Source organism: Eutrigla gurnardus (assembly GCF_963514095.1).
Source record: "Eutrigla gurnardus genome assembly, chromosome: 15".
In the NCBI taxonomy this organism is placed as follows: domain Eukaryota; kingdom Metazoa; phylum Chordata; class Actinopteri; order Perciformes; family Triglidae; genus Eutrigla; species Eutrigla gurnardus.
The window spans coordinates 15,116,386-15,141,248 of record NC_139938.1 but is presented as its reverse complement, the minus strand read 5'-3'; the positions used below and the strand labels follow the sequence as shown (position 1 = coordinate 15,141,248).

General features: G+C 41.4%; 4 protein-coding genes across 6 annotated transcripts; all 4 read right to left on the bottom strand.

The window, feature by feature from the left end:
• Positions 1 to 238: 238 nt before the first annotated feature.
• On the bottom strand, positions 239 to 6,271 carry rskrb (ribosomal protein S6 kinase related b). Its single transcript, XM_084028442.1, has 13 exons — positions 5,978 to 6,271; positions 4,910 to 5,200; positions 4,725 to 4,808; positions 4,343 to 4,411; positions 3,897 to 3,966; positions 3,056 to 3,163; positions 2,778 to 2,818; positions 2,615 to 2,642; positions 2,343 to 2,432; positions 2,110 to 2,198; positions 1,730 to 1,840; positions 1,492 to 1,605; positions 239 to 1,400 (listed from the first exon to the last, which is right to left on the bottom strand). The coding sequence occupies exons 1-13, from the start codon at positions 6,005 to 6,007 to the stop codon at positions 1,164 to 1,166; spliced, it is 1,362 nt and encodes a 453-aa protein (XP_083884568.1). The 5' UTR covers positions 6,008 to 6,271; the 3' UTR covers positions 239 to 1,163.
• A 430-nt stretch (positions 6,272 to 6,701) lies between these two features.
• cct8 (chaperonin containing TCP1, subunit 8 (theta)) lies at positions 6,702 to 12,837 on the bottom strand. 2 transcript variants are annotated; one of them, XM_084028439.1, is made up of 16 exons: positions 12,669 to 12,837; positions 12,031 to 12,121; positions 11,839 to 11,918; positions 11,590 to 11,739; positions 11,276 to 11,456; positions 10,968 to 11,029; positions 10,751 to 10,888; positions 10,220 to 10,398; positions 9,956 to 10,022; positions 9,776 to 9,863; positions 9,557 to 9,672; positions 9,266 to 9,337; positions 8,974 to 9,138; positions 8,656 to 8,775; positions 7,931 to 8,068; positions 6,702 to 6,984 (listed from the first exon to the last, which is right to left on the bottom strand). In XM_084028439.1, the coding sequence occupies exons 1-15, from the start codon at positions 12,726 to 12,728 to the stop codon at positions 7,961 to 7,963; spliced, it is 1,677 nt and encodes a 558-aa protein (XP_083884565.1). In that variant the 5' UTR covers positions 12,729 to 12,837; the 3' UTR covers positions 6,702 to 6,984; positions 7,931 to 7,960. The 2 variants fall into 2 exon arrangements, with proteins under 2 accessions (XP_083884565.1, XP_083884566.1); XM_084028440.1 differs by lacking the exon at positions 7,931 to 8,068.
• A 697-nt stretch (positions 12,838 to 13,534) lies between these two features.
• pimreg (PICALM interacting mitotic regulator) lies at positions 13,535 to 18,107 on the bottom strand. 2 transcript variants are annotated; one of them, XM_084028448.1, is made up of 6 exons: positions 18,020 to 18,107; positions 16,761 to 17,084; positions 16,267 to 16,634; positions 16,063 to 16,158; positions 15,369 to 15,407; positions 14,447 to 14,578 (listed from the first exon to the last, which is right to left on the bottom strand). In XM_084028448.1, exons 2-5 carry the CDS (start codon positions 17,067 to 17,069, stop codon positions 15,377 to 15,379), a joined length of 804 nt encoding a protein of 267 aa, XP_083884574.1. In that variant the 5' UTR covers positions 17,070 to 17,084; positions 18,020 to 18,107; the 3' UTR covers positions 14,447 to 14,578; positions 15,369 to 15,376. The 2 variants fall into 2 exon arrangements, with proteins under 2 accessions (XP_083884573.1, XP_083884574.1); XM_084028447.1 differs by lacking the exon at positions 15,369 to 15,407 and having other exon boundaries at positions 13,535 to 14,578.
• A 1,704-nt stretch (positions 18,108 to 19,811) lies between these two features.
• On the bottom strand, positions 19,812 to 21,777 carry tmigd1 (transmembrane and immunoglobulin domain containing 1). The gene is made up of 5 exons (XM_084028449.1): positions 21,713 to 21,777; positions 21,288 to 21,578; positions 20,503 to 20,790; positions 20,305 to 20,408; positions 19,812 to 20,205 (listed from the first exon to the last, which is right to left on the bottom strand). Exons 1-5 carry the CDS (start codon positions 21,774 to 21,776, stop codon positions 20,194 to 20,196), a joined length of 759 nt encoding a protein of 252 aa, XP_083884575.1. The 5' UTR covers position 21,777; the 3' UTR covers positions 19,812 to 20,193.
• Between the last annotated feature and the right edge of the window lie 3,086 nt (positions 21,778 to 24,863).

Here is a 24,863-nt window from a genome sequence, read left to right as displayed (position 1 = left end):
TAAAAGTACAATACTTTCATACATTATCAATTCTTACTTAAGTACACACTTACGTAAATGTCCACTGCTGAACAAAATGTCACCTCTTAACCAAACACAGACAACCAGTGTTTCTGCAGAAACAATGTGGCGTAACTGATAGGAACGGTGAAGCAATTTACTCTCTTTCTTCAAACCATCTCAAATAGAAAAAACACATCCAGATCAGCTGGTTGATTCATAGTAAGAGTTTAATATCCCATCTGTGCTACATAGCAATTACAAAAATACATCGCACCGTAACATATAACAGCAAAAAGCATCCAAAATAGTCATATAAACTTTATAAAGACAAATTTATAAATATTTATTTTGGTGACAGAAAAAAAAAAAAGCTCAGGTTCACACGTGTGAGGCATTTTGGGTACACATCAGGGGGTTCTTTACAAAATGAAAATATAATGGGATGGACAGGTAAGTGCATGAAGGTGTGATTACTGGCTGGTTACAGTAGAAAAAGCCCTGCATCTATCAAAATGTGAACTGGAGGTAAACAATATTGTTGTTCATTCAACCCTTACAGTTCCAGCTCAGATCTGTACAGCTGGGAGTCAAAACCAGTGAGTGGCGCTATATAAGTCCAAGTTATTAAATACACTCATTTTGTTGATGATGGATTTCTAATTAATTTCATAAAACTTGAAGTAAAAAAAAAAACTAAAGAATTTTGTGCATTGTCTTCGAGCAGCGTGACTTTTCCATGTGAGGTGAATTTGATAGCAATGTTTTATTAACAGGGCGGCCATGACCAGTCAATTGAAACTGAGAGTAGACGGACAACAATAGCGCAATCTTTTTTGCGCAACTGTTGAGAAAATCCAGAAGTCTTGAAAAGGTGCTCATTGGAGAAAGGCAAACAAGTAAAAAAAGTGTTCAGTATATATAAAAAAAACCCCAACATAAACCTTTCCAATACACGTGGGGAAGTGGTGTGGTAGGTCAACTATGTAGGCCAAATTATTATGGGTCAAATTAAATCATAATCAGCTATTTTGGCTTTTACTAAATAAGACATTTTACAAGGCGCACCACACCTGTGTGTAAGGGTGAATAGGTGTGTAGAAATACATACGTGTAGGCCTGTACCTTTAGTGTGTTAGACCAAACTGTAAACTTTAAGTCCGTCACACAAACACTTCTCTGCGCGGCCCTTTTCCCTGAGAAGGCTGCAGCGGGAGCGCCGGGCCGGGGAGCGGTGCATCGGTGTGGATTTGCGTGTTGGCATCCAGCTGTGTGTCCGGCGTGGCCGGAGGGCTGAGGAACGAGTCGTAGTCGAAACCTTTGAGAGGCTGCAGAGACAAAGTGAGGCCTCGTCGAGCTTTGGCCGCTCGGTCTGGTCTCTCTCTCAGCTCCAGAATCACCTGTGGAGTGAAAAAAATATATATTTTCCTGAATTATTGAACATTTCTTCAACTCAACCAGATTGGCTACATTCTGACGTTCATCAGATACCTCAACAGGCTGGCGCTGCAGTAGTGCAAGGTCAAAAGTTGTTCCGCGGAAGAAGGTTTGGCGTTTGAAACGGTCGAGAGTCCTCAGACGGCGGGTCGGAGTTTTGCACAAAAGCTGGACAGAGAATTGCGTGTAGGTCATCATATGCCATCATAGTAGCCAAACTGTGGAGTTAGTAGAAACTAGAAGTGTAGATTTGAGTGTCTTGTGACAATATGATTATAATTTGTGTAATTACCTCTGTTATCAGCAAGGCCAGTGGGGAGCTGAGGCTGAGGGGCATTTCATATGGAAAACTCCTCACTCTCCTCAGCATACTGCAGTGGTCTGGTTCTGGAGGCATGGGGTACTGAGGAGAGCATGAGGAACGTGAATAGAAACAATTCAGGGTGTTTTCAGAAGGCCAGACTTTCGTCTTTTACATGGCTTCAGATGAGTAGAGTAGTAGTAAACACATAAGAATTTGACTCCTACAAATTTAATGTAAAATGATCTCATGGAGAAAGCATCAAATATATTCTATACCAGCAGTATGCAATCTCAGCTACGTCACTGAATCGTGAGGAATATCTCCTCATGATGCAGGACATGCCCAGCCTACCGGCAACAAGCTCTCACCTTCCCAGTAACCAATGAGAAAAGCAGAATTCCCAGCGACCACCAATCAGCTGCATGGTTGTAGGGTCCGCCACTGAGCACCTCTGGGGCTGCAGAGCAGACAGAGCATGCTCACAGCACTGCATGGACTATATATGTATATGTACATTGACATATCCAGGAAAATGAATTAAAATAATGCACAAAACATCAGTCTGTATGTCCTCTGCAGATGTGGATGTAATATTTCTCACCCATATATTGGATTGTTCCACAAATGGTGAAAGCTCTTCCTCCTCTCTCCAGGCGACGGGACAAACCAAAGTCAGCTAAGCGGAGGTGTCCTAGAAGAGACCATTTCCTCCACATTATTATGTAATTCTATACAAAGGCTGCTCCCCCTCACAGCTAACCAATGTACTGTTTGCATTAATGTGCATTGAGTGACGGATGTGCAGTCAGGATGCTCTCTGGAAGGTTCTCCTGCACACCAGAGCTATGCTGCTCTCTGCTGGTTTTTACTCACCATCGTCTGAAAGCAGGATATTCTCCATCTACAAAAACAGGGCCAAAAAGACTGTCATATAATTGATAATTCATTAGTATTCTACACATATAAAATTGTTAGCAATTGTAGACCATTAATCATAATAAATGTCAATTGTGAATAGTGAACCTCCCTCTCTTACCTTCACATCTCTGTGAATGATCCCAAAGTCGTGCAGAAATCCTTTGGGAAAACCAGAAGAACAAAATATTAAACTCTACTAAAGAACTAAAATGTTTCAGATCCCCGCTGGCATATTTTAAACCCATGGCACTGCTTTGTTGCTACGGGAGAACCTGTGAGAGGGAGAGTGCTCACTTACTTACAATTAAATACTCCTGTAGTCACCTCTGATCTCATTTGGATGTTTGAGGAGAAGAGTGAGGTTTTTAATATGTCCTTATTATTGCATACACTCACCGAGCGCGCTGCCCAGCTCCGCTGCAAGCACTCGCACTGTGTCCTCTGTGAACTGGCCAATCATCTGCCAGTAGGTGTACAGGTCTCCTGTGCTGCAGTAGTCACACACTGTGGGAGGAAACAGACAGCATTATAACCTGCTTCTGTCATGCAATGTAAGGTGTGAGGGGGGAGCGGAGGTCAGCGGGATGTGGAGCACACATGGGTGAAAGAAATGAGGAAAGAGGAGTGTAATCTGGAAGTGAGGACAGTGAACTTTCTCCCTCTGGGAGGTGATTTACTGTAGTCCGTTTTTAGCCAAGCACAAGGTTTTATAAAATGAAGGTGAAAAGTGGTTCGGGGTGAAAAGTGCATCAGTATGTACAAATATGCCCCATCTACATTTATGGCTTGATGATTCACTGCCGAAGCAAGCAAGGGTGTCCTCTCTTTTGATCGTGCCACATGTGTTCTCGTTGAGCTGCAGCAACGTTCAACATCTGGTCCCCGGGCTAACTTTGCTCTGGTTTCACAGGAGATGGGGCAGCGAACAAAATAGGTCACACTTTCCGAGTCAGTGGCTGATTTGGGGAATAAGGGTAAATACTGTGGAGGAGAGGGAAATGGGGCAAAGCAGATACAGGAAGTGATATATAAGGGATGTTTGGGATTAAGTCACAGGACGAAACAGTCAGAACGGAACAGGAATCTCTTGGTCATCATATTGCAGGTGTCGGGTTGGGGGAACGTGGAGGGAATCTAGGAAAGACTACCAGTGTTGAGGTGAGAAAAGGTGGAGTGAGGGTTTTTTTCGGGGAGTGGATCTGGATTGGATTGGGTCACTGGTCTCTGGCTGACTCACTAATGTAGAGATGGCGCTGAGTCTGCCAGCAGTCCTGGAGGTCATGGACAAATGGATGGCGAATCTGACGCTGCGGGCAAAGGTCCAAGATCAACCTGAAAAATCTCAATTTTGGCCACCGATCAAAGAGAGATCTATACTTTTCTCTTCACTGGGTCTACCTAGACGTCTGAGCTATGACCTCACTTACAAATTCACGTCTTCACACTCAAAATTGGCATGTTTGGAAACTGGTTAAAATGAGATATCTTAGATTATTTTTAGGCATGAGCTAATAAAAATACCTCCTCAGACCAATTACAAGCATCCCATTATTAATCAGATGAGGGTTTGAATACATTCACGGCCTATGCTTCAGTCTGATGATGTATGGCATTTATTAATGTCTAAAAAACCTCCAAGATGCAATTTATTTCTAAAATCAATCAACTGTTCTTAATACCCACCTGGACAATAACTTCTTCTTTTGACTGCTCCAACACCCCGAGTCTTAGGATCTCTGATTTAGGTATAACCTGTTGAATGTCAAAAACACTCAGATGAAAAAAGACTACTCAACACAGGACTGGAATGAATTGGAAATGCAGAAACATATTTATTTCACAGTTATATTTAACTATAACAATTACATTGATGTGTAAAAACCCTCAATGGGTTACAATAGTCAGATTGGCTTTGACTTGATACTGTTTGTATTTCCATTTCATACACTCAGACTATTTCATGTACAATTCTATTTTTCAAGCATTAATAAACTGGCTGTTCATTTGTGACTTTGATCAATCAAATCAACACATTTCAAAAGTGAGGTTTAAGTGGAAGACTCACTTTGACAGCATATGTTTTCTGTTTGGTCTTGTCCTTCACTTTCAGAATGGGTCCAAATGAACCTTTGGCGATGTAACTCAACACCTGGTGGAGTGAAATAAAAAGTGACGGAGGCAGAGAGAGCTACAGACACATTATCAAATCAGATCAAGCCTTACACATGATTGGTTTCTCTGTTCGTCTACCTGAAAGTGGTCGTGTCCAGGCACATTTCTGTGGGGGAACTCGGGTAGGAACATGGTAATGAACCCTGGAAGGCTCCACTCCGCCCTCATTTTGCCCGGGCCGACCCCCGCCAACCTCAGGACGTGCTCTGGGATGTCGGGGGTCTTGCCTTGAAGCATTCGGCTCTGGCCCAGACGCAGGGCAGGTGGGGCCAGGCGACAGAGGCCTGTTGGGATGGACAAACCGATGGTGGAGAGGAAGCCACGCCACCCAGATGGGAAGTCCTCATCCTCCTGCCCTTCAGCGGGCCTCTATAGGGAAGACAGAGATAGACGGATGCACTAAGGAGCATTATGGTACAGGTTAGGAGATGATGCTGTTGCTTGCAATATCTACCTCCTACACCATATGGCATACTGAGTGATTGCTGATCAGTCTAACTTTACTTTGCCACCTTGTGTAAACTCCTTTAAATGCACATATTTGTGATTTAACAAGATAGAAAGAAACAACAATGCAAGGACACTACAACCAATCTGTAGTCACTGGGTCACACACAACCCTTCTCCTCCCCCCACCCCCGGGCTGCACAGCAGATCTGATGCTCTGTGATGCAAGACGTGTGTAATCAACCACGTTATCATCGTCAGAGCAAAGACACATCTAACAGTCACTCAGCAGAAAATAATAATGGCAATCAATGTGACGTTCGCCTGACAAGAGACTGGGGCAATGTTGGATTCAACGGGGACAATTTAGAAAAGCGTTCAATTGCCCATTTGATTTCGGATCAGTGGGTAGCGGAAGCGTTAAGATGTCGCCTTCAAAGTAAAAGCGTGCAGATACTTTTGAAGAGAACAGAAACTGTAATACAAACGACTCATTTATCATTATATATGCAATATAATTAGACTTTATTTGAACATACTTCTAAAAAAAATCAACAAAAAATAAATAAATCTGGCCATCCAGGATATGCACCGTCGTTGCTCCCTGCTGATATCGGGAACCAAATCATCGCCATGGAAACAGGGATCCCCCCCTTTACTGCGTCACACCTTAGCAACCAGGAATTTCATTCAACTCACCTTCCTGTTTTTACTGGCGTCGGCCCCCATCAGTGTTACGGGACATCGGCACTGTCAACTCAGTGCGACATCTGCTCATCAAGGCACCTCACATCGCACTGGCGCTCTCACGGTGCTGGTCGTCAATAGTTCCGTGCAAAGCACAGCACACGGGCTAATTTAAGGGGCGAAGGCGCATTGCCAATAATCTGCAATTGAGCAGGCTATCCGGTGCAAAATGTGACAGATATGGCGACATAAAAACAAGTTAATCCCGAGTATAGGCAACGTCAGCGCAAATCCGCCCACATCTCCGCCACCCAATGAGACTGCAACCTGGTGTCCAGCGCCCCCTGCTGCTCTCCAATCAACGCCGCAGACATAAGCTCTTCACACAAGTGACACTTGCCATTATCGTTAGCTTCCCAGTGGGGTGTTCACCCCCCCCCCCCCCCCCCCCCCCCCCTTCTTCCAGTTTGCATAATCAAGCATTCTGAAGAGATGGATCTTCAATCCTGCCTCCATTCAATTCTTCATATTTGTTGTTCTATAAATAAACCAGTGTATGCATAATTTCTGTAAATTAACATAAGAGCTAAGAGTTATTAGCAAACCAGCATCGAGGGTAAATTCATGTACAGTATGGGCCACCAGAGCTTATACACAGTTTCCTAACTTGATCCCCCTTATCAGAAAATCAAAACAAGATCAACAAATAAGTAAAAATAATATCCAAACAAATACATGACAGCCCAAGTGCCTTTTATTTGGGACTAAAGGAACAAATAAAGCAGTGCCATCCGTACAATTTACTTTCACATTTATTACCCAATGTGTGGTAATTTCTACAAAATAAACCAACCAGGTTGAGCTTTAAATAAACAAGTAGAAAAGGTTTTGTCGAGCTGTGTGGGAACATTCAGGGTTAAAGGAGCATCAGTTGGAGGGCATCAGATTTAGTCATCCTCGTCGAAGTCCTTCTTGCCCTGGGGAGGTTTGGGTCCCCCTGCTGGTTTAGCCATGATGATCTGAAAGGAGACAAGATGGCAATCAGTTGGTCCTTTCTGTATGAGAATCTAGAGCACTGAGATCCACACAGCAGGCTGTTGTCTCTGAGGCAGGCAGGTTTTCCTTTGGAAGATTATTGAACTAAAACACACGTGTTAAGACGGTAGAAAGCATGGGGGTGGGGGGGGGGGGCAATTAAAAGATTAAAATTGGCTTAACATTGAGCTATATTTTCAATTAAATGGCGTATTTAAATCCCTACAGATACCAAAGAGGGCTATTTATGATGATGAATTATTCATGAGCTCATATGGGCACACGTATGATGCAAGAGCAAATGTGCTGCAATGGTAAAAATCCAAATTGATGCTGTAAGATGAAAGCTCAATAATGGGCATATCAAACCCATATCCAGTTAGTTTCAAAGCTGGAAGTAATCATGGCCTTCAAAGTAAATTATCATCATCATCATCTGATCTGGCACTTTCTTGAAGGCAGTGTAAATAATCTCAGACTCTGTTGGGAATTGAGAAAGAGGGCTGAGATCCAGAGACTCCAGGTCTGTTTTCTGATGAGGTAGAATGGCTAAACAAAGATTTTTGAGGAAAATGCCCCCCTGTCCACACTCCACTCCAACAAAAGCCACTTCAGCGTTCACTCATATTTTAACATTATGTTACGTTAAAGGCAACATATTTCCTTGCCCGAGGACGTCCACTGCTATAGAGTTCATAAGTGCATGCAGCATGCCATCAAACCATACCATATCTGTTTTGTGCAGTCAGTGACACACTTGGTAGTATTAAAAACACCCGAGAAGAGGCTAAATGCAACCATTTTTGGCACTGAGTTTCTGTATCACACCCGGTTGTTAGTAGTGACAGGCACAGTTCACAACTTCAGTGTCATGTGAGCGAGTGAGAACATCTGTGGGAGTCAAAAAGGCACACGCATTCCAGGACCTACTGAAGGAGGGCCTATGTGTGTGTGCGCCCTCTAATGGTGAGTATCAAAATTATCAGGTGCTTCGTCCCAATCGTCCTTGTCCCAGTGGCCTCTCTGCTTGGGAGCCTTGGGTCCCCCTGCAGCCTTAGCCATGATGATCTGCATCGCACATATATACACACACACCACATCAGCTACCTGGAGACTATTAATTCACATAGGCCTTCCCAATAACACTTTACCTGCTGAATTTGAGAACATCATAAACTTTATATCAAGTTATAGATATGATCTAAGCGTTGTATTTGACACCAGTCATTTGACGTGCATGTATATAAACTGGATGAGGAAAAACTTTCAGTAACAAACAAATACATTTTAAAGACTCAAATTATCAACAACTTGGTTTTGCTACTCCACACCACAGAGAAATAAAGGACTTATCGCCGACAAATCCTAGTTGTCATGGTAATTTCTAGTCCCCTTGATATTAAAATAAACAATTTAACATTAGCAAAAAAAAGAAAAGAAAAGACAAATGCTTCCAATCATAGTTTCTTCAGAGTGATTAAATGCAATATACTATATATTTCTTGTTGAGAAATCCCATGAAAACACTAAAAACAATCACTTGATCCTAGAAAACAGGTAATGCCCGTTTAGCCATAGACTAACAACATCCTTCTTTGTACCTGCTTGTGATCATCTGTGTGTTGCAAGTGTTTGGGAGGATTTTTTTTACCCACCTGGTCAACTCTCAGTACTGTGATAGCAGCGTTGGTAGCCATTTTGACACCCCAGTATTTAACCAAGTACGGCTCCAGAATGCCAGCTTCAAGCATGTCTTTAGTAGCAGTGCCTTCACCCTAAGGACGACATCACATCCACATCATCAGAACCAAACGCAAACATGTAGTGCAATATATACAATAAATTGCTCAGGATTCAGGAAAATGGGTGTAGTATGAACTCTTGTAATGTTCTTTTGCATCAGCAAGCCATATCTAATAACATTCTTTTAATTTTCAATATTTTTCTGAACTTTCCTGTATACACATACACACCTCAATGTCGAAGCCTATGTTTTTGTTTCCCTCGTGATGCGCAGAGTACATTTTAGAGATGAGCTCGCTCCCCTTCACGCCGGAGTTCTCAGCCAGCGCTCTTGGCAAAGCCTCGAAGGCCTCGGCAAACTTCTTAATGGCATATTGTTCCAACCCTGGGCAGGACTAAAGAGAGGGTGGGGAACGTCATGATTTGCAATTCATCGGCCAGAGATGCAATACAGAACAAAAATGGAAAATCGAGGAGAGGCATTGGTCTGAACCTTCTGTTTATGTATGCAAAACTTCTTACCTCTCCATATGAGGTGATCTGCTTGGCCAGCTCAATCTCAGTGGCTCCTGCTCCAGGTACAAGTCGCTTGTCCTGGACAGAGAAACTGTAGTTATTGTGCAGTCCAAGCAGTAATCGGAAAACAAACTAAGCTATAACACTCAGGCATACAAAAGGGAAAAATACTTTTTTCTTATTTATTTAATTTTATTTATTCCTTGTGGGATATTTATCTTTCCTGCAAAACATAAATAAGAAAATATAATCTATTTATTATCAAAAATCCCACAGTGGTTTACTGCGTTGACTTACCCTGACCAGAACCTTGAAGGTATTGACTCCATCATCTACAGCCCTCTCAATGTCATCCATCAGGTTGTCAGTGGAGCCTCTGATCACCACCGTGGCGATGGAACCCTCCTCTTTCTCTGTTTACAATATTAAGACCATGAAACGTGTTAATCCTAAAACTCATATGGCACAATGATCAGGTTTAAAATGAAGACTCACAAGGGTTAAAGAATGATTTACCATGTTTGAAGACCACCACCTGAGTGTCTCCCACCTCTGAGAGGTACACATTGTCACAATGACCCATCTCCTCTGGAGTTGGAGACGTCTATGAAGCAGAAAATAGTTATTATGCATGATATAATGGTTTGTTTTATCATGGTTTATGTATCGGCGCTGAACGAAATCCTGGTCACTCACCATCCTGGGCAGTGCTACAGCTCCCACGGTCTTGCATAACCTCCTGAGGTCCCACTTGGAGTTAAGCCTGTTGGTGGAAGGAAAATGATTTAGGACTGGGAAATACACTGAGATAAAAGCTATACTACCATAAAGACTTTGCATTACCTCAACATTAATACAGATATCTCATCTGGGCCAATATGCTTCGGATTTTAAGCTATTTTCGTGCTTGTGTTAAATACTAGTACTATTACTTGATTATAAGATTTATGTGGGTCTTACCTGACCACCATGAGATTGTACTTGTTGGCGTAGTGCAGGGCTATGTCAGCCACTTTCCCTCCAGTTACCACCACATTGGCACCAGACTCCTTGATGGCCTTCACCTGAGCCTCCATCATATCCTCCTCTCCCTTACTGAAGTCCATGAGCTCCTTTGCATTGTTTATCAGCACTGTGCCCTGAGAGACAAATATGACTATTGTTAGCACTCAAGGTAAGAACGTTCCTTAGAATAGGCCGTCTTTTTGACTGAACATTGTAGGAAAAGTGAGTGTGTTACTGTGACACCGTGACAATGAAGCGGCATGCATAATAACAGGAGCCTGAATGCTGCCAAGATTAATGCTTTTCCTGATGCAACATGCCAAAATATATTCTGTTAAAAAGTCTGGATCATAGTGCATATATTATTTTAGGCCAAATATGAATTGTGACTAAAAAAAAAAAAAAGGTGAGCAGCATTCGTTACATATAATTTAAGCCATGTTGATTTTAGGTTTCGTAGGTCAGATGTTTCTAATGATTCGTTACCTTGGTCTCTGTCACCATGGTGTCAAAGGGGCAGGAGAAGACGGCGATCTTGGCGTCTTTCACTGATGTGACGTCTCCCTCCGCTTCCTTCTTAAAAACCATGCCATGTAGCACGGAGGAGGTGGTCACTCCACAACCCTGAAAACACCACAGACATTAACGTAGGAGGCAAACACCACACAAACGCAGACAATAAACTCAATATAGTTCTGCTTACCAAAATCTTGCACACTCTGACGCTGTCAACATTGAAATTGCCGGACTCTGGGAAGATGGACACTGTGCCATAAATGAGTAAAGAAGAGAAATTTAAAATGAACCCTCTATTCAAGTTAATGATCTTTGACAGTTTAAATTTGGTTAGGGGAAGGGGTTGTAAACATAACCCGACTCAAACTACCATAAATAATAGGCGGTGAAATTGCCAATGGTTGTTAAAATTCAGCATAAAGACACTAATTGCTTGTGAGCCACTGGTTATGCTGATGCGTGCTGTGGTTTAGGTAGTCTGGATTATTGACTCACCACAGGCCTGTGCGATGAGATTGGCGAGGAAGTCTTCATTGCCGTATTGTTTGCTCATGACTGCCGTGCGGATAAAAGATGTTGCCTCTTTAACATCATGGAGGTTCTCAGCTGAGGCACAGACGCAGTCCGACATGATCTCCAGAGTCTTTTTACACGCTTTCTCATAGCCTTCAATCACCTGTGTCAAAGAGGAAAGGGGACGATGAGCAAATGCAGCAATATTCTCCGTTTCTATAACAAGACACTGCCGTTATATCACCACAATATCTTCACAACATGTATGACGATGATCAGTAACTACATGCGTTTACCTCCGACACTGACAGGCCCATCCTGAGCAGCTCTTCAGCCAGCTCCAGCAGAGCTCCAGCAAACACCAGGACAAAGTTTGTACCGTCTCCGACCTCCTGCTCCTGCATGTGGGACGCCATGACGACCATTTTGGCGGCGGGATGCTGCACCTATAAGTCAAATGGCATTCACATAAACAGATTAATTCTCTCATTTTTAAGCTGTTCCCATATGCAGCCTGTTGCAAAAAGAATGTGAGCTTTCTTCACCTCAAGCTCTCTGAGAATTGTGGCGGCATCGTTGGTGACAAAAAGCTTTTCCAAGTGGTTGATGACCATTTTGTTCATACCTGTAAAAAGGGAACAATGTCACAGTTTAGAAATCACTGACTTGGTTGTCTCGGTAACACACGTTTTATTAATACAAAACTCAAAGATTGATACAAATAGTAAAGCGCTTACCGTTTGGTCCATAGGCAGTTCTTGTGGTCTGGGAAAGCTCCTTGCAGGCTTTGATGTTACGAAAGACTGCCTCTTCAAGCCCTGAATAGTGCTGCATCAAAAAACATCATAACTCGATACGCGTTTTAGTGTAAACGCCAGACAAAAAGTAATTGGCATTCTTCATAATAAGGCATGTAAATAACGGTTTACATTATCGTGGGAATAGTAGGAAGAGTTTCGAGAAATGTGTGTGAAAGGAACCAGGACAACACAAATCATGGTAAATAAGTAAAAGCTAACCCAAATCCTCAGCATCTCTGAGCAATCGGACACTTCCGAGGTGATAAAGCCTCATCTCTGACAGTTAGCAAGCCGCTAACTGGGTGTGACTACTGTCCGACATCAAGTTATCATTACTGCAGCTGACATTTACAGCATGTTCAAGTTAATGGGGCAGTGAATAAACGCAGAGTCATGCCCATGACAACAGCCGCCGGTCCAGCATCTCCGAGCGGCCTGGCTTCCTTCTAGAACTCTCCCACATGACTGTGAATAAGCGTGCTAACTCAGTGGCTAACGCTAGCAGGCTAGCACGCTAGTTCCCAACCGTAACCTCAAAGCTACCAAACTACTCCAACAAACTGACTCAAACTCACCTTGGCGCCATCTTTCAACATTTGGGCAAAGCCCGGAGCTTTGGGAACGTGAAGAGCCATTGTGGGATGTTAATCAGCCCCGGTATCTTGGAGAAGGTAGCCGCGGCGTGGGTTCAGCTCTGGGTACAAAGCCGGAGAGAAAGAGGAGGACCAATTTCAGCGAGGCGTGGACTACAGACGGGTAACAACAAGGGACAAACTGAGCGCTTCTCGTTTCCCCTTCTATGAGCATTTCCTTGACACGCCACTTGGAGGAGCTGTTGTCTTTATTAAATAATCATGTATTGTCACTGCAACACAGGGAGTACAGTAGTTCATTTTTTAGTTTGCATCAGAGGAACGCAAACTTAAATAAAAAAACAATTCTCTGGGAGGATAATATGGCCAGCATAATAAAAGAAGCATAGTAAATACTCCAGTATAAGTAGGCTACCTCAATATACCTCAGATATACACCAGTTTATAACTTTGAAAATATGTTTAGTCTTCACCTTAGTGACCTTTGTCCATTTAATCGGATGTGCAGAGGGTCCAATTCTAGCAAAACAATAGTGTGCTGCAAATAATGACAAACTAGAATTCTGTCTCAGTTTTTTCATGTCTGTCCAAAATGTCATCAATTAATTTTAATCCGTAAGACATTTTTGTGAATATTTCCTAATGATCTTATTAACCCTTGGATTCTTGGAAAATTGGTTTTATAAGGTCACAGTGACCATGAAATTCTAATCAGTTTAGCCTCTAGTCCAATTGGATGGCATCCATGAGAGACAATGCATGGGACTGGAGGACGTACAAAAGCATTTAAGGACAGACGACCTGGAAACATAAGGCCTCTGGCCGTGGCGGTCCCAAAGGCATAAAAAGGATGAGGCTTTTGGGTTGTTGAAGCTTAGAAGGTTTATTGAGTGATGTTTCCCTTTCTCTCATTGCTGCAGAAAAGGGGTTCCAATACATAGAAGTGTTTTGCTTCTTTTCAGGTTATTTGTTTGAAAGTCACAACTCTAATAACCTGCTGGATATGGCTTTATAGCATCATCACTGTTGACATATTGGAAGTCAGTCATTACATCTCCCCCATTACATTATCAAATGATTTGTGTGTACAGTATTGGTGCATGAATCATCCACAGGTCATTTAAAGTGCTAACCTCTGCCTCAAGGAAAAATATAAAAAAAAAAATTATAAAAAAAGTCCCCTTTCTTAGAAAACACACAATTTGGCGTAATCAAATGACATAAAAAAAGAAGAAGAATAAAACATTTCAGTAACATTATTGCATACATATAAAGTAGAGGGAAATGCATCTCCACTTTGTCAGTACATATAGTGTTAGTTCTGCTATACAATTTTGCCATGTTTCTTCTAAAGTAAATCGTAGAAACGGGAAAGATTTCTATGCAGCGAGTAAGAATAAAAACTACATTATTATCTTAAAAAAGTAACAGACATTTGGTTGTAGCAACTATTACAGGTATATACGCCATTATATAAAAATCCCTTTGGTAGCTATGAGGATATTTTACCTACAACCAGCTAACCTGTGACATGCAAACACACAAGAGACACTTTAATTCCGCCAACTACACACAACATTGATAACAAATGAAGACAAGCTGCCATGTAAAAGTCTCCCGGTATCACCGAAATAACACTACAAGTAAATGTAACAGATACCTCAATAATGATAAATGTGGAACATGCAGCTACAAAAAGGTCCCGTGTTTAACATACAGACATTCATGTAGGTCAGTTGGGCTTGTGAATAGTGTTCACAGCTGTGTGAGCCCAACTTCCCAGCGTGCCTGAGAGGTTCGTGGCTCGACGTGAGAGGTTTGATCGACTGAGTTTGCCGTTGGGGTCCAACTTTCTCATCAGTGCCCCTCCAGAGCATTCCCTTGTACTGGTCCTGCAGAGAGGAAACAACCATGAGCAGTCATAGAAGGAGAATCAGTAATTAACTTGATTCAAACATTTCTTACAGTTTCTTATGACCACAACGTAATCATCTGGTTATCGAGAAAACAAAGCCCGCTTTCTCGAAATAACATGATTAACTTGTGATCTCAAGTAATCATATTAAAACAATTAAGTAATTGAATCATGCTTTTGCATCAGGGTTTCTGTATAAAAGTGTCCAAAAGCACAATTGATATTGATAAATGGAAAATAGAAGAGGAACATAAAAATGTTTCTCTTCTTTTTTGTTTTTGGTAACTAAAGCAAATGTTAACCTATCAGGAGGCAACGTTTGGTATATATATGGTATATTAAGAAGCAAGATTTTTAAAGCAGTGCTTCAGTAGTGTTTTTAAGGCTCATGTTAAGTGCATTTATGACCTCGAACAGGGTCACAACAATTCTGATTCTCCTACACCCTGGTAAGTACGAGAAAGCATGTCAGCTCTTTAGGTTACAGAGAATGAGATTACATGCAAACAAAGGGTTGTCAAGGAGGAAGGAGGTGTAAGTGTGATAAGGAAGAACATCCTTTGCTTGAACAATGCATCAGCATCAGACATAAAAGATAGTTTTCCATTGCAACAGGTCAGCGACTGTACAATTTCATACATCCATGCATCGAAACACAGTCAAGCTCTGCCATGCACTTTCATGTCACAAAATTAGTTACACTCATAGCATATGCTTCCACGACTCGGCTGGTTTTAGAAGCATAACGTTTAGATAATTGGATTTACCTTCTTCTCTACTCCACAATTAGGGCATAATTGAAATTCCTGTTACAGAAGGAAAGCAAACTTGTGTTTAAATTTCCAAAGAAAGAGGCTTTAATACAGTGAGGGTTGGTTGCATGTTACGCAAACTGTTATCAGACAACGGCCCATGAGCCTTTGTGTTTGTCACAGTGTAGCTCATTCTTTAGGGGCTGGTCCAGACTACGATTCAGAATATTTGAACATCAACACAGGAAGTGATGTACACCAAGCTCTCTCAAGCACATTTGTCAGTTCACCCGGCTTCAATTCCCACACCCATACTCCCCCCTCCCCGCTGTTTCCCCCTCACTCCCTCCTCATCCGAATACCAGAAACAGAGCCCCAGTTTCATTTCTAACCGGTAAGAATGTGTGTTTGGGGGGAGGGGAAGAAGTCTGTGCTGGGATTCTTTGAGTGGGAGGGTTAAGAGGGTGATCATGTGTGTGCTCCTCTATACTAAATATGTATGCATAACAGAACATGGGCTGATGTCTTTCTCGATCATATAGTCATTCACCTACATCTCACACATGCTTTCATTCACACAGATAATTTTCATTTCACCAATTATCACTACTCATTAGCAAAAACTAATAAAACACTGAAAAAAACCCCACAATTCACCACACTACAAAATACTGAAAAACACTAAATACTCAAAATGAAGGTGTTTTACCCCTTGTCTCTGCCAATGATGTCATCAAAGGCCTTGGAAAGATGTTTGAGCCTTCTAATCCCACTGGACACCGACTCCAATTCATGGTCAAACTTTCTGTTAAACATGAGAAACAAACACACAGAACAGAGAAAAACCACATAAATGAGAGTAGCAGATAAAAGCTTGGAAAACAAAGGTCTGAATGGATCTCAGAAGTCTTACATCCTCTGGTTCTGTGTGTTAGGGGAAGCAAAAGGACTCCGTAATGCAGCCATGCGGACCAGCTGCCTCCTGCCTCCTCCTGTTTTCACTCCTCGTACACCGGCCTCAGGAGTCCTTCTTCCTCTAGAGCCTGGTGTACGTCCAGGAGTGGCAGCTGATCTGGGGGTGCGTCTGGGTGTTGCAGCCCTTCCAGGGGTACGTCTGGGTGTTGCAGCCCTGCCAGGGGTACGTCTGGGTGTTGCAGCCCTGCCAGGGGTACGTCTTGGGGTGCGAGAAGTTGGTGGGCCTGCTTCATTCTCATCACATGTCCCACCAGGGGTTTCTACCAAACACTCCCCACGTGCAAACTCTCTGTTCCTCTGCAGCTTCTGATTAAGGGACAAAAAGGTCACAAGAGTGGATAGAATTTGCTTGATTGACATATATCAAAGTCATAAACTGAATTAACAAGGCATATACACAGGATGTGACATAAAAACATACCAACGACCTACCTGATATACTTCAGTGATGGAGTTCCGAGCGCTACGTGTAAGTTTGCGGACTGCGCTGGGTTTTGGCATCTCCTTCTGGGTTTCACAGGTTTGGTTTTCTGGTAGGGAGTTGGTCTGGACGGAACGTAGCGGGAGCCGCTTGCGCAAAGACATTCGCAGAGAATTAAGTGAAGACGAAGAGCGAAGCTTGCGGAAACGGTCGGGGGCTTCTGGGGAGCTATCTGCTCCGTCGGACTCATCCAGGGTGGTATGTGCCCGCCACACTCCCACCACAGCTTTACCCACTCCATCCATAATTGACGATGCCATGCTGACTGAGCTTACCTGCAAGAAGGGAGTGGACAGCAGTGTGTATAATAATACTTTCTAATACAGTAAGTTTTAACATGTTTCAAGTGCTTTACACTGTTGTGAGGAAAATGACAAATGAGCTCAACAATTACTACAGATCCCATGCAAGTTTTCTGTTACAGCATATCAGCAGTCTGCAACTATTTAGATAATCAACTAATAATTTATCAGCTGAAAACGACTGTTTTCGATTACTCAAAGGTCATGATTTGCTGCTTGCACGTTATTTACTGTATGCATATTGAATGACTGAGCTGTGGTCTTTTAGCTAGTTCAATAAAGTTATTTGAAAACATTACATTCAACACATTCAATCAACGTTAATCGAGGATCCTTGATGGCTCAGATATTAGGAGGTAAACAACTTTAACTCGTCATGATGTTGACCTACTTACTATACATGTAACCGGTGGTTTAACAAATTAAAGTACACAATTTAACTGAAAAAGGGAACGTGTTGGGAGAACAAAGGACACGTATCAACCCGTACGAACACTAACCGTGTTAACGTTAGTGAAAGCTTCGTGCCTATTGTTTGATACGTATGTCCAGCTCCGCGGTCTTCTTCTAAACAAGTGGTTTAACTTAACGGCTTCTTTGAAAACAACACCAGAGGAGTAAATAGCAGTGATTTAGCACGTATGCGTCAAATTGGAAACGATAATGAAGTAACGAGATTCGCGCCGTTATCAATGAAAATACTTCCAAGTGGCACCGTTACAAATGATTAGCCTTTCATTCACAAACAACAAAAAGAGGGCTGTGTTCGCAAAAGCACCGTTAGCTTATCTGCGGTAACAACGTTGGCTAACGTGAATATCTCACTTTAGCGTCGCTAAATAAAGTCCCCGTTAAGCACCGCGCATTAAATACCAGCTACCCGGCCGTCTATTGTATCGCTAGTTTACCTGAAAGTAAAGTGAAAATCGTCTTTTTCCAGCTGCCTGTTGCTTGCTGTCGCTTCTTTCACCCGCTATTTGAATTTGGCGGTGGACCGCAGAGACCGCACGCAGCTCCACATCACCACGCCCTTCACGCAAAGCCCATCTGAATGACGTAACACGTTACGTCTCGGCGTGCTGGCTAGTCACCGTGAGGTGCTGTCAAATGTGCTTGAAATATGGAAAAAAATGGACTCTTTGAAAAATATTGATTGGAATTGATTTTTTAAAAAGCTGCTGAAATAATGTTTTTCTTTTACACACCACGTTTTATATCCATACATGTAAATGTCCACAAGGAAAACCAATATATACCAGAATTAGATGATTATAAATTTCTTTAAAGCACGGACATTGACCTGTGTTGAGTTTATATGTATCCTTGTAAAATTAAGATCCTCTTTGTTTGCAGATTCATTGGGTGGATTTGTGTAATAAAGTGATCACATTCCAGCAGATTATTTTCATTATCATGATCATAACCATGTTACAACCTTTCTGAAATATCTCTCCTATGTACACTGCAATTCGTCCAGCAATAAAGCTTATCTTTGTGTGGTTTATAATGTTCACTTTATGTTACCAAATTACCCAAGTTGGTAAGTTTTTTAACCAGTTGGTATTGTTTTTGGAGGCTACTGCATTATTGTATGATAAGTGTTATGGTATCTTATATATCATTAACATACACGTCTTTATATAAGAATAAATAATAATATTCAAAATCTCTATGAAATTATCTGGTTAAATTGTTAAATTAAATAAATCATAACATCCCTTTGTCAGAAATACTGATGTTCATCTGTTATGTTAATATTCCATCCACACACTCTGTGTCTGTGAGTTTTGGACACATTCATAGCTAACTTAAAATACAAAACTATAGGTAAAACCAAACAGCTTCTTTCAAAATAAAGTTAAAACGAAATCCTGTCTTCATAATGTCTTCATAATGAATATTTTACTATGCACACCTGTGCCTTCCTTTCAAACATGCTACCATCCTTGTTTGATATAGCACTTTTTTATGTGCACCGGTGAAGTGTTTCTTTATTGGTACAATGATAGACATTGACCCTGACAACAAGGTCGTCCCTGTCCTTTTGTCCCATTAAGAGTAAATATATAACATAATTTAACAAGCCTGGATTGTGTCAGGAGTAAAGTTCAGTGCAAGTGTGGAGACCAGAGACCAAGGTGGTGAAGAAACAAAAGCACTTTTATTGCAAAGATGAAGTATGGAAGCATATTGCTGCCACACCAGAAAAAATAAAAACTGGATCAGGTTAGTTCATGATAAGTTTCACATTATTTCATGATCAGTATCACCTTATGATCAGTATCACATTATTTCATGATCCGTATCACTTGATACGGATCAGTTGTTATTTTATTCTGGTGTGGCAGGAATATGTTCAGGTAATAAAGCATGATACTATGAAAACGTATACGTTTCAGGATTATCTCACAGTCATATTGCAAACTTCACAGATTGTCCTGCCACAATCAATAAAGGAAAGTTTGGGGAAAATGCTTACGCCTATTCGCTTCATTGCTGAGATTTGGATGAGAAAACTCTTTTCGGTAAATATGCTACTGCCTGTTAACTTAGCTAAGCAAAAGACTGGAAACAGGGACAATAACAACCCTGGCATTGTCCAAAGGTAACAAAATCCATCTACCAGCACCTCCACAGCTCACTATTCAACGTGTTATATCTTGTTTAATCTGTGTAAAATCACACACATTCTGGTTTTATGCCATGCTAGTCCTGGCGGGTTCCCTTTGAGTCCAGTCTTTGTGCTAAGCTAACATGCTGTCGGTGATGTACCTTCATATTTAACAGACAGTTACTGCTGGAGAGTGGTTCTCCTATCATGCACAGCAAAGAAACAAAAAGGTCAAAACATTCCTTTGACAAATAGAAAATATAATACAATTGGTAAATGGTTATACACAGAAAAGTCACAATTTCTTCATGGGTTCTCTCATTTCGCCAACTTTTCAAATAAAAGTAGCGAACACTAGTTTCAAAAAGCAGTACAAAATTGTCAGATGTAGTCATACATTCATTTGCATATTGGTGATGCCATCATGCATCATTTGCATAAAGCTTTGTGGTTGTCTCAGCTGGACATAACCTACTTGCAGCACTGTCAAAAGAGAAATAAAGCATTAGGAGGTTCACTTATAGCGCGTCAACATGCAGTCTTTGTGCTTTATGTAGCATATGTGCGTGCTTTGTGTGTTACCTTTGTAATTTGGTTCCACCGTGAAACAACGGCAAGAAGCGCAGTAAGGCACACCACCACCACCCCTGCTATCATGGGCATCAGTGGGAACTTCACTGTCTTTTCTACAGATGAGGAGGAAGAAAATGATCAGCCCACGTTCATCACTTCTCTGATTCATCATTCCATCTGCTGATTGCACTGCTGGTGTGAACTGACCTGTTACTGTGACATTGAACTGTTTGCTGTGTCCTCCATAGATGGGAGACGTTGCCGTGCATTGATACGCCCCTTCATGCAAGCTTTTCTCCACACTGTTGGCGGTTAGCTGGCTTGTAAAGCCGTCGTTGGTCACTGAGAAGCCACCTGCTAATAGATCAACTCTGCTTCCATTTAGTGTCCAAGACACAGATGATACAGGTGGATTGGCCCAGATATCACACCGCAGGACTAGCGCTGACTCTTCTTCTACTGTGACTTCCTCTGACCCGGAAAGCTGTGGCCGATCTAGGAGAAACATCACAGAGAAAACATTTTAATTGTATGTTAACCCAGCAGCCAGCCATTTTAGCACTGCTAACAATGTGCTAATGCACGGCAATGTCTGTTGGTTAGTCCAACGACACTCTGGTTCTGAAAAGTGAAGCCAATGCTGAAATGCCTTAAACTTGCATTCTCTCTGCTTGCCATTAGGGAGAGACTCCTCTGGTTGCAAAAATAAGTCAGATCGCATGGCAGTCTATGAGAAAATTACCCTAATTGATTAATTATTTGATGGGGGCACTAGAGGAAAAGTCAGGGCATCACCAGAGTGATTGGTATTCATCCTCTGGGGACCGTAAATATTCCATCAAATAGTTTTTGAGGTATTTCAGTGTGGACCAAAGTGGTGGACATTCACATTATCCATAATGTGGTTAAACATTCAGTTAACCTCAAAGCTGAATATTAGATAAGATTTACCATAATTAACATAAATCCAAAATGTATTTGAAGGGACTCACATGTGACATTCAGGGTGACTGAGGCTGTAAATGTGGCATTTTTGCTGAGGTGGCAGCTGAAAGTAGCGCCATTGTCTTCATAGATGACGGGTGTAACACACACGCTACTGCGACCCTTCTTATTTCCTTCTGTCAGACTGACGACAGCGCCATTCCTCAGCCAGACCAACTCTTCATCACCCTGAGTTTCATGGCCACCGTCAGGCTGACAAACCAGAGACACTGTCTTCTCCAGCTCGGTCTGTATAACACCCTCGTTGTTGACTTCTGGGACAGACTGGATTAAGACACCTGAGGAAAGGGAGGGTAAAACATTAAGGAGGGACTGAGTGAAGCAATGAAATCTTAGACTGAACAAAAACGGTGAAAAATATTTTATTGGAATAATTTAACTAGCCACTTCAATCCTTGTAGACCAGACTTACCTAATATCTGTGTTGCACAGTACAGCAGCAAGTGGAAAACAAGGGGTCTGTACATCAACTTCATTGTACTCTTCCTTGGATAAACCTGAGTTTATGAGTGAAAGTCGGACATAGAACCACATACAAAAAAGGAATAAATAAAAACCTATTATTGTATAGAAATTAACAACAACAACAACAGAGATGTTTATTTCCCTCTGAATTTGCCGTGTGAGAGAGTGACAGAGTATACAGAGTTTATTTTAAATTCTCATTTAATGTAAATTCCCCAAAACCACAGCACTTGAAACGAAAGAAATATAGTAGCTCCAGATGTAGTACCAGACTCTGACATTTTGTTTGCATTTATTCAATCTAGTTTTTATGTTGCTTTCTGTTTCCTCTCTTAATGCCTTTTATGATTTATGTAAAGCACTTTGAATCGTTGTTGAAAGGTGCTATACAAATACATTTGCCACTTCTCAGCTCAGATGTTTTTATCGACCTCGTTAGGCTAACACAAACAATACAAAACACATTAATTATCTATGTTTTTTCAGTATAACATTTCCAATTTGCTTCCTCTCTTTCAGGCAATCTAAGTTTCATTGCAGGCCGATCCTTCCTCCTGTGGTCTAATGGTCCAAAACAATTAGATTGTTCAACAACCTCAGAAGGTACCTGTTTAAAGAACTCACATTTTGTGCATGAGTGCTTTCTTAAGGTTAAGATTTGTGAGGCCAAAGTCAGGAGAGTGCTGTGCGTAAAATATATGCTTTCAAATATTAAACTAAAGCAATTTGGTACAGTCCCTCTCTCGACGTTTGTCTGTCAGATCCAGTTTGGAATATCATTAATATCATAACATGAGATCTTTAAGCATTGAATAAAATGTAACCAATAGTGTGTTCATGAAATGAAACCAGTTCGTTGTATCTTCTCTCCAGTGTTTGTTTTACTATGATTCTGAAGAATACATTAAGAAAAACCTTCCTCTTAGGTCTGCTTTAAAACCATCCCATTGGAAGTGCAACATAATGCACTTTATGTTATATAATGTACTTTTCACAGCAACAGTGATCTCTGGGTTGATACATAAAAAATAATCTATACACGTGAATTTGACAAAAAAATGTATTATATCTCGTACAGTTAGTAGACATAAAAGAGCTGCTTACCTGACAACGATTTCTTCTTATTTCTTGCCTGTGTTTTCTGTGTGATGTTCCCTGTGAGAGAATATGAGAATGTGGAGGACTGTTCAAATCTTCAAGTCACTCAGAAATGCTTTTGCGGACACTTTTATAACTTCCTTCACTGCTTCTCTTTCTCATCATTCTCCTTTCCTGTATCTGCCAACACCTTTTCTATCCTCCCACCCCTGTTTTTTTTATTGTTGCATACTCATGATGTGGAAACACAAGGACACTATTTTATTGGCAATAGTCATCACGATGGCACTTAAAGTTCTAGGGTGTGGACTGAAGGATTAAAATACAGATTTTACAAGTTTTTTTTGTATATTTGCTTTTGATAGTTAAAGGTTTTTAAGGCCCATAAGACAGTGAAAATAACATGTTCTAATGTTAATGACAATAATGGCCTATACATTCATTGGTGAAGCAAGTCAATGATATATACATTTAAACTCTGTTTTTTCAATTTTCATTCCATTGCATTTTAAAAGCAAATTCTAATTTCTTATATTTCCTTATGTCCTAATGTGAGAAGAGAATGGTGTTCAAGGTATTTTGATCTTTCTATGTTACATTGAAGTTTGGGGGAATATATCCATGTGATGTGCGTTATTGACAGAAACCAATGTAATGTGTGTATCGGTATAAAAGGCATCTTTGGTAATAACAAAGCTGCTAGATACCCAGCATACAAGTGCTTTAACGTTTGCCTTTTAAACAGTAATGTGTACGTCCGTCTCTCCTCTGACACATTCTTTCCTGGATGATACAAGTTGCCAGTGGTGGGAAGTAACTTAACACATGAACCGGCTCCTCCAGGCTGCATGCTGAAGTGTCCTTGGATACTGAACCCCGAAGGCTGTGCCAGCGGTGTGTGAATGTGTGTGAATGAGATTAGCTCCTGATGTGCAGGCGGCTCCTCTGCCATCGATGTATGAATGTGTGTGAATGGGTAAATAGACTGAATGTAGTGTAAAGCGCCTCGAGTAGTCGAAAAGACTCGAAAAGCAGGTCTATTTTCCACTTACAATGTTGAGGTCCATCCATCGCCTACCGCTTATCCTGTATTCAGGGTCACGGGGGGTGGCTGGAGTCGATCCCAGCTGTCATTGGGCGAAGGCAGGGTTCACCTGGACAGGACGCCAGTCTATCACAGGGCCAACATGTAGAGAGAAACAACCATTCATGCTCACATTTACACCTACGGGCAATTTAGAGTCACCAATTAATCCTGTATGTCTTTGGACTGTGGGAGGAAGCCGGAAAACCTGGAGAGAACCCACGCTTACACGGGGGGAACATGCAAACTCCACACAGAAGGAACCCGACCCGGGAATCGAACCCAGGACCCTGATTAATTGTTATAGGTTAAATGTTCAAAATCAAACCTGCAATTACTGCTAACATATTTTTTGTATGACCTCTGAAGTGGAGACTTTTTAAAATGCATTTCAATTATTATTATTATTTTCTATTTGATACCCTCTCCCAAAAAACTAGTTTGTATGTTTGTTTTCGATTAAAAAAACCCTTTTTAAGTAGCTTTCTTAAAGGTAGCTTGCCATGCTTTATTTCCCCAACACAACAGTAAGCTAGTTAATTTGATAGCTGCTGTAGGGATTTCGACATACATCAAATTATAGCAAGAATTGAGGGATTTCTGTCAAAACAAGACACGGAAAAAACGTGTTCATGCGTTTATCTTCAGTAGGTTAGTTAATTGTAATGGTGTCATTACAGGTCTCACTGCATTGGCTACTTGTGTGTAAAAAGACAGATTTTAAAATCCTGTTACTGGTCTACAAATCGCTGAATGTCTCGGGCCTAAATGCATTCAGAGTAATTTGTTCGGTATGAAGCATCCAGACCCCTCAGGTCACATGGGACAGGGTTACTCAGGGTTCCCAGGATTAGAACCAAGCAGGGTGAAGCAGCATTTAATGCTCCCAACTAACTCCGTGAACGTTAACATGAAT